The 17,799-nt window shown below is 59.2% G+C and overlaps 1 protein-coding gene across 1 annotated transcript; it reads left to right on the top strand.

Annotated features, from left to right (window-relative positions):
- Positions 1-2,577: 2,577 nt before the first annotated feature.
- Positions 2,578-16,161, top strand: GNG2 (G protein subunit gamma 2). Its single transcript, XM_084287445.1, has 4 exons — positions 2,578-2,594; positions 15,335-15,403; positions 15,675-15,808; positions 16,024-16,161. The coding sequence occupies exons 3-4, from the start codon at positions 15,722-15,724 to the stop codon at positions 16,150-16,152; spliced, it is 216 nt and encodes a 71-aa protein (XP_084143571.1). The 5' UTR covers positions 2,578-2,594; positions 15,335-15,403; positions 15,675-15,721; the 3' UTR covers positions 16,153-16,161.
- The last annotated feature ends 1,638 nt before the right edge of the window (positions 16,162-17,799 follow it).

Below are 17,799 nucleotides of genomic sequence, written 5' to 3'. Positions count from 1 at the left end.
TCCTGCAGGAGGGGACAGGCAGCGGTGTGACAGCGTGGCCATCCTCCACCGTGCTGCCTGCACCCCAGCTCCAGCGGGGTGAGCTGGCCCCTATTAACACCAATTAACACCCGGTTTCCTGCAGAAGATGACGGTGACGATGATGGTGGTGATGAAGATGAGGTGCCCGTTGATGCAGCATCGCTGGGATGTGTCCCCCAGCGGGTGCCACCACCCTGTGGTCACGGGTGTCACCGTGTGCCGTGCCAACCATGGGGACAGCGGGGTACTGCCACCCGCCTGCAGCCTGGGCACCCCTGGGACCCACAGGAGAGCCTGTCCCATGGGACGGGGACAGGGATGGGGACACGGACACGGACACGGACAGGGACAATGCTCTGTGCCCCCAGCATGAGGACATCCTTGCCATCCCATCCCTAGGTGCCCTCAGTGTCCGTGGTGGAGGCATCCACAGGCTGCACCTTTTCCATGGGCTCCAAAAATATTTGTGTGTACCGGGGACCCCCTTTGTCCCCAGAAATAGCCCTCGGCCTTGGTGGGAATGTGCCCAGAGGAGGCAGCGGGTGGGCACTGGTCCTTGTGGGCTTTCCATGGCTCCCTGCTGCATTTCGGAGCAGCCTCGTGCAGGAGGGACGGGCACAAGGCAGTGCACGACATTTTTGGAGGGGTCCGCGTTGTGTGCTGCTAAGTATAGCCTCCAGATTCCATCGCCGGCCTATAAAAACCTGCATTTTCCTCGAACCAGATGTCGAATCCTTTTTATTTTCGCAGCGCAGCAGGCGGCAGCCCCACGGCTGGGGCAGAGCCAGCTCTCTCCCCTCCTGCAGGCTGCGCCCAGCGAGCGCTTTTCCACGGATCCCGTGCCATCCAAAGGCATCTGGGGGCTTTGTCCCTCTTCCGAGAGCTTTGTCCCCATGCAGGGGACTTTGTCCCCATGGGGGGAGCTCCAGGGGAAGGGCTCCTCCAGCTCCCATCCCTCTCCAACCTCTTTTTTTGGGCCGCCCTCGTGCCCCCGGTGCCGGCAGCCGCCAGCTTTCCAATTTCACAGGTTGGAGCTCGCTGCGAGGTTGGGGTTTCGTCTCCAGGAGCTGCTTCTCCTCCAGGCTTCGCACCCCCTGCCATCGTTTCTGGCAGCCCGGGAGCTGCAGTGTGCGAACGGGGCGGAACGGGGCGACGTGGGACCGGTTACGCTCAAAAGCCAAAAAAAAAAAAAAAATGGGAAAACTGGATTTAAGGGGAAAAAACATCAAATACCAAGAGGAGAAGCACTTTGGAGGTGAACCGTGTTGATTTAAGGAGACAGCCCGGCGCAAAACGCCCTGCAAAGGGCAAAACGCCCCGCGCCCCCCGCTCGGTGTGGGGTTTTGGCGCTGGGTGTTCCCCTGGGGGGCCAGATCCAGGCTTGTCGGGGTGCCTGGTTGAGCGGGTGCCGTGCGGTGCTTGCAGGGCAGCCTCGGAAATCAGTCATCGGCGTTGCTGTGGAAACGGGGGGAAAACCCATTTTCTCGCAGCCCATCACCTCCCTTGCAGGAAACGCGCTCGGAGCACGGGGAGGCCACTGGGGGCCCCCCGGTTTGGGGGGGGGGGGGACACAAGACGCTCACGGACCCACAGATCCCATTGTGGGGCTGGGAAAGCTGCCGTACCCCAAATGGCACCGGCCTCTGCCAGGGGGCTGCCAAAGGCATCCCCTAAATCAACCCAGTGGCACTGGGTGCACCCCCCCGGCACCTTGCCCCCGTGTCTCCTGTGGGATTTGTGATCCTGCTGCGTGCCCGGGATCTGCTCGGGATCCCAAAGAGGAGATCTGTAGGGTCAGCCAGGGACCCCACAGCTGGGACGTCAGCGCTTGTTTCGGGGCGCGGGTGGGGGAAAGAAAAAGGTTTTATAAAAACCCCGACGGTGCTCGCCAGCTGCTAAAATCCTAAAAAAAAAATAAATAAATAAATAAATAAATCCTGATCTTAAAATCTGGGCGTTTGGGTTTAAAGAGCTGAAAAAGGAAATACAAAAATGGGGAGCGCTGAGGGTCCGGGGGGGGTTGGATTGGGGGTGCCGGGGGATGTGATGGGTGCAGGGGCGAGATGGGTGCAGGAGGTGATGGGGGGCGTGGTGGGGGTGCAGGACGCAGGAGGGGGGCGCAGCGGGGGGGTTGTGGGGTCGGTGTGGGGTGGAGGGGGGGGGGTTGTGGGGCAGGGCAGGGCAGGAGGGAGGGGAAGGGTGGGGAGGGGAGGGAGGGGAAGGGAGGGGAGGGGAGGCTGGGGCGCAGCGGGGTCTTGCAGAAAAGCGCTCCGCAGCGAACGGGGGGTCGGAGGGGCGGGGAGGGGAGGGAGAGCAGCAGCAGCAGCAGGAGGAGGAGGAGGAGGAGGAGGAGGAGGAGGAGGAGGAGGAGGAGGAGGAGGAAGTCGGGGCCGAGCCGCTTCCTGTAGGCAGAGGGATGAGCGCAGACAAAGCTGGGTGGGGACTCGGCGCTCGGGGCTGCCGCTGACCACCCCTCCTGCTGCCTCCATCCATCCCTCCATCCCTCCATCCATCCCTCCATCCATCCGTCTGTCCTCCCCCCGGGGAGCCGGGGCAGCTCCAGCCGCCTGCAGGTACCTCCGAGGGCTGGGGAGGCACTGGGAGGCACTGGGAGGCACTGGGAGGCACTGGGAGGCGCTGGGAGCGCAGCCACCGGGGCTTGCGGGCAACTGGGAGCGCCGGCACTGGGCGCACTGGGCGCACTGGGCGCACTGGGCGTGCTGGGGCTGGGCAGCCCCCCCCCGGGGCAGCCCCACCCTTGGCTGGCTGCTTGCAGCTGGCCCCAAAGGGCCCCCCCCAACCCTCTGCACCCCAAAAAAAAGGGAGCCGAGCCCACCCAAACCCCCCGGGTGCCACCCCCGGGCAGGGCGGCGGCGCCCCATCACCCCACCGTCACCCCACGGGGACCCGCTGCCACCCACCCCAGGACCCCCGGCGGTGATGGCACCTGCCTGGGGGCACTGGGAGCACTGGGGGGGACTGGGAGGACTGGGGGGGACTGGGGGAAGGTGCCTGGCGCACAGCGCTCAGCCTCCCCAAAACAAAGCTCCGATTTACAGGGGCCGATCCTGGGTTAATCAACTGATTTGCCATCACACGAAAGGCTTTTGCCGAGGATGAATGAGGAGTAGTGTTCTCTCCTTTTTCCTTTTTTTTTTTTAATTTATTTTTTATTTATTTATTTTTTCCTTCCCCTACAAAGGGCTTTCCCTGCCCCAAATCCCTGCCGGAACCTCTGGCTTGGGGACGGAGCTGCCCCCAGCCTGGCTCCGGAGGGGGAAATTTTGGGGTGCACCATCCCCGCGCCGGCAGCATTCTGCCTGGGGATTTTGATTGAAATCCTGCTTTTTTTTCCCAGCTGTGGCCATACAACAGGCACGGCTTGTGCAGGGCGTTGGGACAAGTAACCACGGCAGAACAGCCCCTCTGGGGGTGCACGGGGGGGAGACCCCTTGGGGAGAGCCTCTCCAGGGGTCCCCTGCGCCAGAGGGAGGGGAAAGCAGCCAAAAACTTTGGTTTTCGTGCTGCCTCGTGGGAAAACGGATTTATTTTTAGGCAAAAACTTGAATCTGGGCTCTCCTTCCTTCTTGCTAACGAGTCCCTGATAAAGTCGGGGCGTGCTGCCCCGGGGGGGCACAGGAGGGAAGGGCCGGGGTCGGGGCACACGCCCTGGCACCGTGCTGGGGCCAGGCATGGAGGCTTTTTCCTTATAACTGGATTTCCCTGAATGCAGCTGGAAGCCTGCGATTTTAATCCTCTTTTCTGCCATATGGCCGCTGGCTGGATTGAAATATGACTCAATTAATTATTGCCAGGAAAGCCCCGGGGCGAAGCCTTTCTTTCTCCAGGAGGGTGCCCGGGGGCTTTTCTCACCCCGTGCCATGGGGTGTGGGGCCGGGCTGCCCCCTTGGCACTTTTGGTGCTTTTTCTCAGCTTTTTCAGCCCCACGTTGGCTTGCCAGGGGCGTGCTGCCACCTGTGCCACGAGCGTGGCGGTCTCAGCACCATCTGGATGATGACTGGAGTCGCTCTCACACCCAGCACAGTGACCCCAAGGCGGGGGACCCACAGGTCCCCTGCCCCAAGCTGCACTCCCTGCACGTGCCCTTCCTCTCCCCACAGCCCTGGATGCGCACGCACTGGAGGATGCTCTGGGACGGCACTGGGGATGCTGTGGGACAGCACTGGGATGCTCTGGGACGGCACTGGGATGCTCTGGGACGGCACTGGGATGCTCTGGGATGGCACTGGGATGCTCTGGGACGGCACTGGGATGCTCTGGGACCTGCCACCTTTTCTCCAGGCACCCACACAACCCCAGAGGATGGCTCTGGGTGCGCGCAGCGCTCAGCCACATCGGGGACGGGTGGCGGCAGCGGGGCACACGATGTGATTCCCGGCAGGTAGCGGGGCGTGTGCCACCAGAGGAGCCCTACTACTATTATAATTATTATTTTGAAGCCCCGAGGCACACAGCTTTTTCACCACTCAGCACGGGAGCAGCCGGAAGCTTGGCGAAAATGCCTTGCACGACGAGGCGGTGCCTCCCCACCCAGCCCCCGTGAGCGCGCCCGCACGGCTTTGGCTGTTTTGGCCTCAAAACAGCGGCGGCCGAGGCACCACTTCTCCTTTTGAAAACCCGTGAGTCATGGGAGGAGAGAAGCAGCGCCGGCGCATGCTGTTTCCATAGCAATTGGGGCTGGCGAGCCAGCGCCGAGCCCTGCAGCCCCCAAAAACGCTGCCCGGGGGGCTGCTGGGTGGCCACACCGCCCGGTCCCGCACCAGCTCCAGGGGGATTGGGACCGTCCCGCTCGTGCCGTGTTGTTTGCTGGCCATCTTGCCATCCCATAACCTCTTTTGGGTCAGGGATAAGGGGATCACCCTGGGAAAAGCATCATTTTTGGCACGAGTTGTGTCGGTGCTCAGCGTGAATTCTCCAGGCGTTCCGGTCCTTAGTTGTGCCCGGGGCCGTGTGCATTCACAGCATGCCAAAGCGGGAGAAACGAGCAAAGGGACCGGGGTGCATTTTTAATTTTTCTTCCTTTTCAGACCCTTTCCTTGCTGTTTCTCCCTCTCTGGCTTCTCGCTCAGCTGCTCAGTGCAGTCTCAGCGGGTACTGGGAGAAAAGAGGGGAGGAAAGGCAGAGGGAGATGCCACATCCCGTGCCGTGGTCCAGGCCTGGGTGCGGGATGCAGCACATGGTGCTGTGCTGGGAAGGGCACTTCTGTGCTTGTCCTTCCCCAGGCTGACTGCCCGGCCACTTCCAGCGGGGGGTCACACCTTCCAAGTGCATTTTTTAAATTTTCTGTCTGCAAGGTGTGGTTGGAACACCCCCAGGACAGGTCCTTCACGGTGCAGGAGCAGCCCCGCATCCCAAATGGATGGGGAGAAGGGAAAGCGGGGGCTCTGCTCCTGCTGGGGATGGTGAGATGGCTGCAGGGGGGGGGTGCAGGCTGCGTTTTCTGGCTGGATGAGCGAGGTTTGCTGCACACTCTTGGCACGAGCAAGTTGGCTCTCGCCCCACTTCGAGGCAGGTCTGGGGAGAAGGACGGGCTCCAGCTGCTGTGGCTGGTGGGAGGACAGGGACTTGGCTCGGTGGAGAGCTGAGGTTGGCTCCAAAACTTCAGGGCTGGGCGAGCAGAGCCCACGGGCAGGATGTGGGGAGCAGCCCCATGGGGTCTGTAGAGGTTTGGGGCTGTGGCTGGTGGGAGCAGTTCTTGGCCCCGACCCATTCCTGGCCGCTGCCTCCTGCGTGCGCGTCCTCGTGTGAGCCACGAGGAGGCTGAAGTCTGGCATAACGCTTCTCCTCCATCTCACGTAGGCAAAACCAAGTTTTCACACACTCAGTGGGGAAAAAAAAAAAAAAGAAAAAAGAAGTCTCTGAAATGGCATTGTACCAAACCTTAAAAACTTCCCACCTTGCCATTTGCGTGCAGCTGGTAACATTTTTGACAATTCCTGGGCAGCAGCTGTACCCAGACCAGCTCATCGTACCAAACACAGTTGGTTTTCACCTTATCTCATCCTCCGCTTGCTTATCACACAGTAATCTTCTTCCCCTGTTGCTTCTTGTCGTTGTGGCTCGGTCTAACTGGAGAGGGTCAGGGTGCTCCTGGGTTGTGGTCGGTGGGTACCGGTGCTGGTCTCCAGCAGCGGTGATGCTCCTGTAAGGGCTGAGATGCAGGGACGGGAAACCAGAGAAGTTTGCATTTAAAAAAGAGCAGCTCTGGGACGCTCATCCAGGTGTGTTGGCTTCTCTGATGGCTTGAAGGAGACCTCTGGCTTCACCAAGCTCACAAAGAAGCAGCTGAGCTCATCCTTGCGCTGGAGCTCAGGAGCATTGCTCGGGGTCGCAGACCTGGCAGCAGCGCGTGCCCTCCTGGCCCTTCCCGGAGCTCATGGTGAGCTGTAGGTTTGCAGGTGGTGATGGTGCCTTTGGGGTTTCATCCCTTTGGGCACAGCACCGAGAAATGCCCTTCTCTGATGTGCTGAAGCACCAGCAGCACATCACAGTGGCGCTGACACCGTGCTCACCCCGCGTGCTGGGGATGGGAGCGGGCACCACAGCACCCAGTGGGATGCAGAGCAGGAGGGTGTTGGATGAGCTCCTGGAGCTGGGCAGGAGTCTGGGTTTAGCAGGTTGATCGCCCTGCCCTAACTTGCTCTCCTGATAGCTATCAGAAGGGAAGTTTGCTCCGTGCTTCCCATAACGCTCCCTATGAGCAGCTCTTCGCGCTGGGCAGCTGGGTTTGTAAGACACGCCGACTTGGGAGTGAAAAAGCAGCATTACCTGATCCTTGGAGCTCATCACAGATCCTGAGCAATCAATGCTTCTTCCTAGATAGCACGCAGTCCCAGCAGAGGGGAATAAACCCGGCACAGCACAGGATTTTCCTGCTGCAGCTCCCGGGAGCCCCCGCGGTGCTGCTGCCTTACCCCCACCGCGCTGCCCAGCATCCATCCTGCTGCAGCATCCTCCCTTTCGGGGCTGTTAAAACCCATCCCTGCAGCTCGGCTGCCATGGCCGGAGCTGTTCCTTGGTGTCTCGGGGACGTTGGTGCCATGGGCACCTCTGCAAGAAGACACGCACACGCTCACGACACCCTTGTGACTGTTGGGGAACACAGGAGTGGGGCCAGATCCTACAGCCAGATCGGTCTCTGTGACCAAGAGGATTGTCTCACCCCACAGCCACAGGGACCTGAGGCCAGGCAGGGCATCCACAGCAATTTTGGAGAATTTTAGGTCATTGTGGGTGGCCCTGGGGTGGGTGCCCTCATCCCCAAGGCAGGGCAGGCTCGGGGTACATCCCTACGCTCTGGGGCTGGCTGTGATGGGGCTGCTGCCATGCCGGTGCTCTTCCCTGTGCTGGGATGGTGTTACCAGCCCTGTAGCTCCAAAATTTATGGCTTTGGGGGAAGGCTAAGTGTCTGCCTTGGGCAAGGGTCGTTTTGTAGGGACACCAACACGTTGGACGGAGTCCCCTGAGCTGCACAAAGCCCCTCCGTCACCCCTGAGGTGACCAGGCCCCATCTCTGGCTGCTTGATAGTAAATCCCATGACACTTCTTGCTCTTATCTGACAAAAACCTCCCATGATCTCCAAGAAGGGGCCATGGATCTCTAGCGGGGCCATGGCCACCCTCAGGAGGTGCCAACATGGCCGGGCTGCAACAGGCCCAGCCCCACACACAGCCCTGCAGGGCCTTGATGGGACATGACAGGACCTCTCCGGGGTCTCAGCAGCCATCCCAAAACCACCCCAAATCGTGTTTGTGTAGGGGAGGCTTCCCAGCCCGTGTGTGGTTGGGTTTTGGCTCCTTGGGCTGCTCTTTTGGCACGTCTGGGCTGCCAGGAGCACACTCGGTCTCACTCGTGTTATGGTTCTTGCCCCCTCTGCCTGCACCAGCTCCCAAATTTGCCCCGTTTTGGCAGGAGCTGGATGGGGAGAGTGAGGAGACAGCTCCCCCCGTGACAGCTGGGATGAACGAGGGGCTGGCTGGTGTTGCAGATGGAGCCCAGGCCGTGTGGTTTGGGGTTTTTTGGCTCAATGTGTTAGCCCCAGGAGCTGGTGGCCTCGGGGGGGCTGCCCAAGGGTCTGTTCAGTCCCCCCTTCACTTTGGGCTTTTCCCAGGGGTTTGGCAATGAAGCACCATGCCCCTTGCCCCATTAGGGTGGAGGGGACCCCTGGAGATGCCCGATCCCACCTCGGGGCATCGTATGGGTCCTTGTGGGCCCAGCAGCACATCCGCAGCCACTTGCCCCTAAAAGCACATGGTGACCTGGCCAGGTCTCCTCCACCCAGCTCCACGTGCCTGCCTGGGGTCTTCTACCCCCTCGGAGGGTCTCCAGGGGTTTGGGGGCCTTTGGGGTGGGTCGTCAGCCATCCACAACCTATAAACACTGCTCAGAGCTCTTCTCATCCGTCCCAAACTGGGTCTGCAGCTCCTCTCATGCTGGGATGCGCCCATGAATGGGGTCTTCTGCCTCAAATGGGAACACTTTGAATGCTGACAGGGACAAGTCCACGGCCTGGTGGCACCACCATGAGACCCGTGCCCCATCCCACCCCAAGGGCAGCCTTTCGGCAAGGCTCCAGGCTCCATTATTCAAGTCATGCTGACCTGATTGCGCTTCACCCCCTTGTATTTTTAATGCCGCGGAGCCGTGATGGTGTTTGTGCGGAGCTCGCAGCGCCGCTGCCATCAAAATACGTTGCATTATTTATCAGCTGATTTAATATAATTGCTGCTCAGCCTGACGTCCCCGCCTGGGGGCCGTATTCATGGCCGGTGCTTCCTGGCTGATGCCTGCGGGGGGGACGCTGCCGCCCCCGGCTCCTCCCTCCATGCTGGGCCAGGCAGGAGTAAAAAGATGATGTTAAAAAAAAAGATGATGTTAATACAGCAACCCAGGCTTTTAGGGGGGCATTGACAGCAAATAAGGGACACACCGATGATTTTCAAGCTTAAATCTGAGCCCTGGACTAATGTTTCCATTAATGGATGTCAAACTTAGGCTGGCTTGGCATCGATGCTACTCCTCCATCCTATCTGTAACCAAAGCCTGGCCCCAAAGGAGCTGCTGCCCTCACAGATTTCCACACTCCGGGCTGGAGGAGCACAGAAAGGGGCAGCACAGAGGGGTGCTGAGGCCACAGTGGGCAGGGAAAGGTGTTTGTACTCGAGCAGCTGAAGCAGGGTGGCTGCGGGTGGCTTGGCACGATTAAAGGCATGGGAACAGGCACGGGGTGGGGTAAATGAAGCACATGGGGCCCGTGGCACGGCCAGGATGCACCCTACAACCTCGGGTCCCATCCTGCTCCACATCCCTGGTGTGGCTTCACCCCCACGACAGCAGGATGGATGGATGGGAGGGTGCCTTGCGCCACTTTATCCCAGCTTTGGCACACACGTTTTTTTGGCTTTGCACATTTCCTTTACATTTTTTGCAAGGCAAAAAAATCTCAAACGTAAGAACACGGCCCTGGGGAGCAGCTCTCGGCTCCCTCTGCGTAAAGCAGGGTTTGCCAGGCGTGTGTCACCCCCGGCACGGCGGGGACGATGGCTGGCGTTACACGTGGTGCCAGCGGCTCAGCAGGGAACGTGGCAGGGATGTGGCACCGCCGGCTCAGGGGTTGTGGTAGCTCATTGTACATAATAGTGTGAGAAAAAACAGCTTTTGACAAAGGGAAAAAAAATGTTTCGTGTGCATTTTGTGGGGAAAACAGGCTGGTGAGGGATGTCGGGTTCCATGAGAAAACCTAGGCGCTCGCTGTACCTGGAGCTCAGTGGGAGAGGAGGCGAGGAGCAGGGACCCAGGTGTGCTCCCTGCTGCTGCCATTGCTTTGTGCTTGCTGCTTCTGAGCGAGATGCTCAGGGTTACAGCAAAAAGGGCACAGCAGCGAGTGGCAGAGGGGGAATTTAGCGGAGGCAATGTGGGTCAGCTCGCCACGCGAGGACGGGGCGCCAGCAGCCTACTTCTGGCTCACCTGCCCCTGCTAACCCGGTTTGCAGGGCTGCTCGCTCGCCTGCGGGTAGTAACTCCTCTCACCACATACTATTTAGCACACTGAATTACTTTTATATAATTTTAATAGTAAGTTGAAAAGTACGGGGATCTATTTTTCCTTTTTTTTTTTTTTCCTCTCTTCTTGGAAACCTGCTAAAATCACCCACATTTACTGGCGATCCTCCTCCTGCTTGGGATGCGGCCGTCAGGGAGCTCTCTGCTTGTTTAGCAGGTGTCTTATTGATGCTGTCGCCAAACCCGTGCAGGTTAATCGTAGCCACAAGGCGTAGGAGGTTACTCTACAACCCCTGCACAAAGCGCAACGCATCCCGGGAAGCAGCTCCAAAGCTCTCCGTCTCCACGCGGTGCGCGAGTAGCGGCTCTCAAAGGCACCTGCTCTGGATTTATATATAAAAAAAAAGATAGAAAGAAAGGAAAAAAAAAAAAAGAAAGAAAGAAAGAAAAGGAAGAAGAAAAAGCCAGCTTCCAGCCTGCTTTGATGGCTGCGGCGCAGGGATGGGGAGAGAAGCGGTGCTCAGCAGCACCGGGGCTCTGCTCCACCCCAGCGGATAGGCTGTGACCTGTTTGATGTATTTGAAGCTGGAAATAGATCCTTATGAGTAATGTGGTTCAGGTGCTTATCACTAATTAATTAATTCTTTTGTACTGCAGATGCCTAATTAAAGCAGTCTAAGGTAATTCCCGTGGGGTCTCGAGCTAATGGGGTGGTTAAGGGGGTTGTTTCTGCGCTGATGTAACTTGTTGGGCAATTCCCCGCGGCCGGGGAGGTTTATTAGGCTTCGTGTGGCTGTTACTTAAAATAAAATTCCAATAAAGGTTTGATTCGGGTGAAATCATCAGAGATGGCAGCGGGGCTCCCGGAGCGCAGCTGGAGGCTTCACCTCCGGTGGTATGGGAGCGAAAGGCACTGCGGGGCTCTCGTGCTGGGAGCAAAAGGCTTTAACTGGGCCAAACTGGTGGCTTCCCAGCTTCCCTGTCCCCGTCCCCAGTAAGTGGCCATGGCTTCGAGTGAAGGGCCACCTCGAGCAAGGCTCAGCGGGGGTTTGCTCCTTCAGGAGTGGTGTCGGCGCAGCCAAGTGCCAAAATCTGTTTGCCAAAACGCTCCCAAAGCTCACCCCGTGCCTCCCCTTGGGGTCTTTATCTCGGTGCTGGAAGTAAGCAGCAGGATGCTAGGGGGTGAAACCCCGGAATGGGTCAGCTCGTTAACATGAAGTAATAGCCTGGGCTTCGTTAAGACTGGTTTGTGGTCAGTGGGGGGCTCCTCGCTTCCTCCGTGCCTTCAGCCACCCTCAGCCCCTGCTCTTCTCCTGGGCAAGGGGCAGGGAGCTGGGATTTCTGAGCGAGGCACATAGGGTGAGTTCATTTTGAAGCCAGTTGGAGTTATTTTGGTGAAGGAATCAAGAACTGAAGGAAGAAAGAGCTCAGCGCGGTGATGCCTCCCCTAACCGAAGGGTGATTTGGGTTTCGGATGGTCTCAGAAAGGAGCTTTTGGGGTTTTCTGCTCTCCTCTGTTCCCAAGCAAGCCCCCTGTGGTTTTGGCTGAGCACGGGCAGAGCCGTGGTGCTGCGAGCAGCCCTGCCCTTGGGTTGGGGCCGTGGTCAGGCTTTTAGGGAGTTTCCAAAGCTGCGTGTTCTCTTGGGCGAGCCGCATAAAAATAAAACTCAAGCAACCAAAAATATTGATTGATTGATTGATTGATTGTATTCTGAAATCCCCGTGGGATAAAGGCCAAGTGGTGCTTGCAGGGGGGAGACAGCTCTGCCCTTTACCACCAGGCTTTTGCAGACTTCGTGCTGGGCGTGGGGTGGCAGGGTGTCCCTTTGCCGTCCCCTCGGCACCTCGCAGCAGAGCTTGGCAGCGTCCCACCACATCATCCCCTTCCTCCTCCTCCCCGTGGGGCCGTGTTTGCCCCTCCCAGTGCACTTCATCCTCCCAGCACCTCGTTTTTGCTGGTCTTTCTGGAGCACCCAGCACCGGGTGCGAACCCAGAACCTCGTGGCAGGAGGGACAGGGCGAGGTGTCCCCGGCCCCGCCGTCAGGCGCCCGCTCCCTCACCCAAATCGTGTTTGAGAGAAGAACCAAACGACTGAAAGGAAGTTGAGGTTGCTTTCTGTTTGCCTTCTCTTCTGAACCGTTGGGGCACGTGTGGGAAAACAAAAAGCCCGGGTTCTCACTCGGGCGTGACGCCCGCGGGGACGTCTCGGGGCACGAGGGGAACCCTGCGGCAGGGCCCCCAAATGCTTGGGGCTGGGGCTGCCCCTTCCCACACCCCGAGCTGTGGCTGCAGCACCCCAGCACGCTGCTTTGGAGGCTTTCGGGGTGTGAGTGGGGGGATCCCGTGCTGTTTACTCCATCCCTAAGCGAGATTTTGGCTTTGGTTGTGGCCGGGGATGGACGGAGGGGACAACCAGAGCTCGGCCCCCTAGGATCCAGGACCAGTGATGAGCTCCCAATCCCTCACGCTGCTTTTGGAGACAAAACAGCCTCCAAATCTCCCCCGGGGTGCCTCATCCCCTTGCTGTGCACCACCTGGGTGCCCAGGACCCCGGTGCACCCTTTGGGGCGCAACACGGGGCAGCGCCGAGACCCCCAACGGGGACGAGACACCACCAGTGGGGCCGATCCGGGTGCCGGGCGGGATCATTAGCTGGTGTGCTAACGAAGCAGTTTCCATGGCAACAGGCTCAGTTTCGGCTCCGGCGCCCTGCAATTTATTTATTTATCTATTTTATTTGCTGGCGCGCCTCCGACCCGCGGGCTGCTCCTCAGCGTCGGCAGGAAAACCCACGTCGGAGAAGGGGAATAAATCCGGGATGGGATGAGGGGCTGTGGCTCTAGGTCCTGGTGAGGGGTGTGAGAGGAGCCCAGGGGCTCCGAGCTGGCTAATTATCCCCGTGCCTAATGAAACGAGGGGCCACGAGCGCTTGGGGTGTGCCGGGGCTCCTTCCCCAGCCCCGTCTGCTGCTCAGCTCAGCGAGGCCGCCCCCTGGAAACGTGGCTCTTTGCTATTTTCTTTCTGTCTGTAGTATTTTTTTTTGGCTTTCCGCGTATATTTAGTCCTTAGTTTTCAAGCGAGCAGCCTATCTTTGGAGGCAGCTCTTAGCACAAGCACGGGGATGGCTCAAAAACGCATCCGCTCCCCCCGGGTGGTGCCGGCGGGCCCCGTTATCCCCCTCCATCAGCCTTGGGGTGGGATGTGCAGGCGATGCCTGCCCCATAGGAACCACCCTGAGCCCTTTTCCCCCAAATCCTGGCTGTCCCCAGCGGGGTTTCCCTGCTGTGCAGCTCCCTGGGTGGACTTTTTTTTTTAGGTGCACCCCCAGGCTGGGTGGCTCCTGCTCCGAAAACGCCCTGGGTGGGGGGTGCCGGGGCTGGCGAGCTGCTTTTTGGTCCTCGAGGTGGAGGAATCACGAGGGTTTTCTCGGGCAGATGTCAGAGCTTTCGGTTTCCTTCCCGCAGAGCCACCCTGCCCGGCTGCTGCTTTTCCTTTTGCTTCTCCAGGAGCCGTAGAGGGGAGAGCGTTTTCCTTCAAAGCAGGCAAAAACCTGGAGGAAAAAAATAAATCTGGGGAATGGGAGGGTCAGAGAGGATGCGATCCGTGGGTTTTAAGCCCAGGGGGTCTGCGGTGAGGTGAGCAAAGGCTGCAGGCAGCCCGAGCTGTGGTTTAAGGTGTTTGGGTTAAATTTAAGGTGTTTGGGTTAAATTTAAGGTGTTTGGGTTAAAGTTCTGGTTGTTAAACATTTTGGAGGATGCTGCATGCAACCTGAGATAAAACCCTGCCGACAGGGGAAGAGGGAGGCTCAGGATTTGTGTTTGTGGGGCTGGAGACGGGGGGACAGAGCCCGTGCAAGGTGCAAACCAACTCACAGCTTGGGGTTTTGGTGTCATGGGCTAAAAAAAAAACAGAGCTTTTGGCAAAGCCGGACTGCAAAAACAGCCAGAAATGCTGATTTGGCACCCTAAAAGCAGCCTCATGCACCGTTTGCACAGCTGAGTCCACGCAAATCCCCCCCCGGGTCCCAGTTTTGGTGCCCGATTTGGCTGGTGAAAGAAAAAAAACGTGCAAGCGTAAGCACCATTAGCATGAAAATAAAATATTGTCCCTACTCAGCCTGGGGCCTCCGAGGCAGGAATCCTATTACCCAGGCACACGGCACCGCTGAGCTGCTGGAGTAGGATGTGTCCCTGTCCCCGTGCCATGCAGCTCCTGGTGTCCTGGGGACCTCTGGCACAGGGCACTGCGTGTCCCCGTGTCCCCTGCTGCAAATAGGGCTCAGGAAACGCCACAAAGCGCGGTGATTTTTAACTATATGGCAGGGATTGTTCATGGGGTGGGCTTGGATCGACTCGTAACCGCCCGCCTGCTCCTTTGGGGCTCCCTTACCCACCTCCGTCCCCATCCCGAGCCGCTCCTAGGGCTGCTGTCACTCTGGGAACTCCCAAATTCCCCTAAGAACACTTCCTAGCAAGAGCCGTCCTCAAATATTTGGGCATTTGAGCATCAAATCAGCGGATTTACCAGCTGGGGTGGTTTTTACGTGCCCGATGCTCTTGGCACCGACCCGCTATCCGTGCACGGAGCTTTGGGGTTTGCTCCCGGCGGTACCCTGGGTGTCCTCACTTTGGGATGGAAAATAACGCCTTTAGGGCTGTGCTGTTTGAAAAATCTGGGCTGTTTGGGGTGGGTTTCCAGCCCGGGATGGCCACGAGCTGTATTTTTGCTGAAGGAAGCACGCCCGGCGGCTCGCAGCGTGGACACGCCGGCTCCAAAAATATTGTCGTTCCCACGCTGGGCGGAGGGGCTGAGCGCTCCCAGGGTGCGTGGCCGGATCCTGGCCGGGTGCCGAGCAGCACCGAGCCCCGTGAGCGCCCCGACAGCTCCGTGCACGGCCAGGGCACGTCCCCTGCTCATCCCATTTGGGTCTCCGTCCTCTCCTGCCTGGTCGCTGGCACTTCGGGGCCGTCTCCTCCGCCGGAGGCTGGGGATGCTCAAGGAGGGGGGATAAGAGGGGAGGATTTCTGCTGATTTCGCTGGGAAACAGCCAAGAGACTGCGTGCCAGGAGCCCTCGGATATTTGCCCGCTGACTCGAAACCTCTTCCTGTGCCGAGAGCCGCGCGGCGTGCAAACAAACAGCGTCACGGGGGACCTGGGGGGAGCGGAAGGAAACCCCCAGCCTGCCCGGGGGCCATAAATACCCCTATAACTGTGGCATCGCATCCATCTCCTCACCCTCCTTTTATTTTTTTCCCCCCCTTTTCTCTGTTTCCCTCTTTATTTCCAGGTGTCGGACGCCCGAGAGGAGCAGCCGTTCCCCTAGGGACACCCGTCGCCGGCGAGCCCTGCCTCTTTGGTAAAAGCAATCGCTGCTGGGACACCCCCCCGGGGGTGTGGGGCTGCCTGGGGGGTGTAGGATGGGCTGGGGGGGCTGGGTGCTGCGTTATGGGGTGGTGCCGGGGAGCGGGGTGCTGTTCTGGTAAGGGGAAGCAGCCGTGCCGGAGCGTCCCAGTTACTAGGAAATCCCTGCTCCAGCAACGATGCTGGCGGCTCAGCATCTCCCAAATATTCTGGGGGCCCTCTTAACACCCGAAGGCAGCCCCAGCGAATCGCTTTTGGGGTTTCAGGGCCGCGAGCAGCTCCGTGCCGAGCCCCCCGCACGCCCGGCGTGCCGATGGCCAGCAACAACACCGCCAGCATAGCGCAGGCACGCAAGCTGGTGGAGCAGCTGAAGATGGAGGCCAACATCGACAGGATAAAGGTAGCGATGCTGGGACACCCCGCGGGGTGCTGCGGGGCCGGGTGGTGCCGCAGGGAGGCACCCAGGCACGCCAAAATCCCTCGGGGAACTCCTCCAGGGCGCTGCAAGCCCAAAGCAGGGGCAGCAGTGATGGGGCGGGATGTCCCCAAGGGAACCGTGCCATCCCCGGGGTGGGATGTCCCAAAACAGCCCGTCCCCAGCTCCTTTTCTTCCAGGTCTCGAAGGCAGCAGCAGATCTGATGGCGTACTGCGAAGCCCACGCCAAGGAGGACCCCTTATTGACCCCCGTCCCGGCCTCAGAAAACCCCTTTAGAGAGAAGAAGTTCTTCTGCGTGATCCTGTAAACCCTCAAGGAGCCTGACGGGCACTCAGGCCACCCTGAACACTGACGTAGAGTTTTTAGGAACGGGGGACGACCTGCTAGTCCACAGAATTTAAACAAACAAACAAAAAAATAAGTAAAAAAAATAAAATTAAAAAAAAAATACACGGCCTGGAAGCTACAGGGATGTGCATGTTTAACGAACCCGGCCGCCCTTGGGGGAATAAGGTGATCTGCATTGCGAGGCAAAAGAGCTGAAGTCTGTAGAGTTGCCTAGAGAGAAAAAAAAAAAAAAAAAAAAGGGAAAAAAAAAAAAAAGAGAATATTAATGTAAAGAATAAACCCGTGTCACTTTTCTGCTCACCAAAATTGTCCGGCCGTTCCGTACCCGAAAACCCCCGGCGCGGTGCTGAGCGAAGGAAGCGCCGCGGATGCGCAGAACCCCTCCCGGAATGATGTCCTGGGTTCCCCCCCCCCCCCCCCGATTTGGGATTTTCTGTTGGCGTTGCCGGATAGATAGCGACAGGCTGGCTGCCCGTGGTGTTGCTCGATGTTGGGTCTCGTGCTCTCCCCTTCCCCGCGCTCGCTGGGGACCCCCCGCCCCGTCCCGCTGCGCCCCCGCGCTCTGTCTGCTGGCTTGGCCCCCCGCGAGTGCTCGTGTTGTGCTTGGTGCTCCCCTCACCCCGCCACGGCTTTTTGTAACGCTGCATGGGACTGATCTCCTCGTTTTTTTCCTTTTTTTTCTAATAATTCCACCCCACGTGCTGGGGGGAGGCGATGCCCAGGGCGATGCCCGAGGCGATGCCCAAGGTGACACCCGAGGCGATGCCCGAGGCAAAATCGACTCCCACAGCACCTCCCTGGACCTTTTTTTTTTGGATGGCCTCCAAAATCACCTCTGGCCACGTCTCCCCGGCCCCATCCTCTCCTCCCACACCTCCGTGCCTCTTCTCTGCCCCTCGCCCGCTCCCTGCCCACCTTTTTCGGCTTCCCCGCTGCCCCTGCCCCTTCCCGTCCCCCCTCCCCGTGGCCACGGGGGTGATTTTGGGGAGGTGCAGGGTGCCCCCGGAGCTCCCCGCTCCCTCAGGTGCCTGACGCCCCATTTACACACAGCCTGCACCCCGCAGCGGGGCTGGCTCACGGGTCTGCGGAGAAGCAGCACCCACCATCAGCCTTTTGGGGGAAAAACACCTCCTTTCGGGGCAAAAACGCCTCCTTTCGGGGCTGGGTGAAACAGAGAAAAAAACTGAGAAACCCAAGAGGGCCACGGTCTCTAGGTACCTTTCTGCGAGTCTTTCTAGCCCCAAACAAGTGCGTTTTGGGGTTTTTTCTACCTTTTCATACTCTTTTTTCTAGTCTTCTGCATCGAAGACCCCTGATATGAGGCTGCGGCCCGCGGTGGCTCTGGCATCCCCCTGATCCCATTCCTGGGGCAGTGAGCTCGTGGTTTTTCGGGGAAAATGTGTACCCCCCCTGCCCTGCCTTGCCTTTTCCTTTCGTGCTGCCTTCCCCGGCCCTTCCCGGCCCTCCCCGAGCGCCGTCGTGGTTTGTAATAATTTTTTTACCGGGCGTGCATCTTTTCCACCACCCGAAACCCCAAAAAGCTGCACCAGGAGCCCAGAATTTGGGGGTCGGGAGCCCAAAAAGCCCCCAGCGGGGGTGCCCTGCG

Source organism: Netta rufina, assembly GCF_964035555.1.
Source record: "Netta rufina genome assembly, chromosome: 5".
NCBI lineage: Eukaryota > Metazoa > Chordata > Aves > Anseriformes > Anatidae > Netta > Netta rufina.
This window is presented reverse-complemented; position numbering and strand designations above follow the sequence as displayed.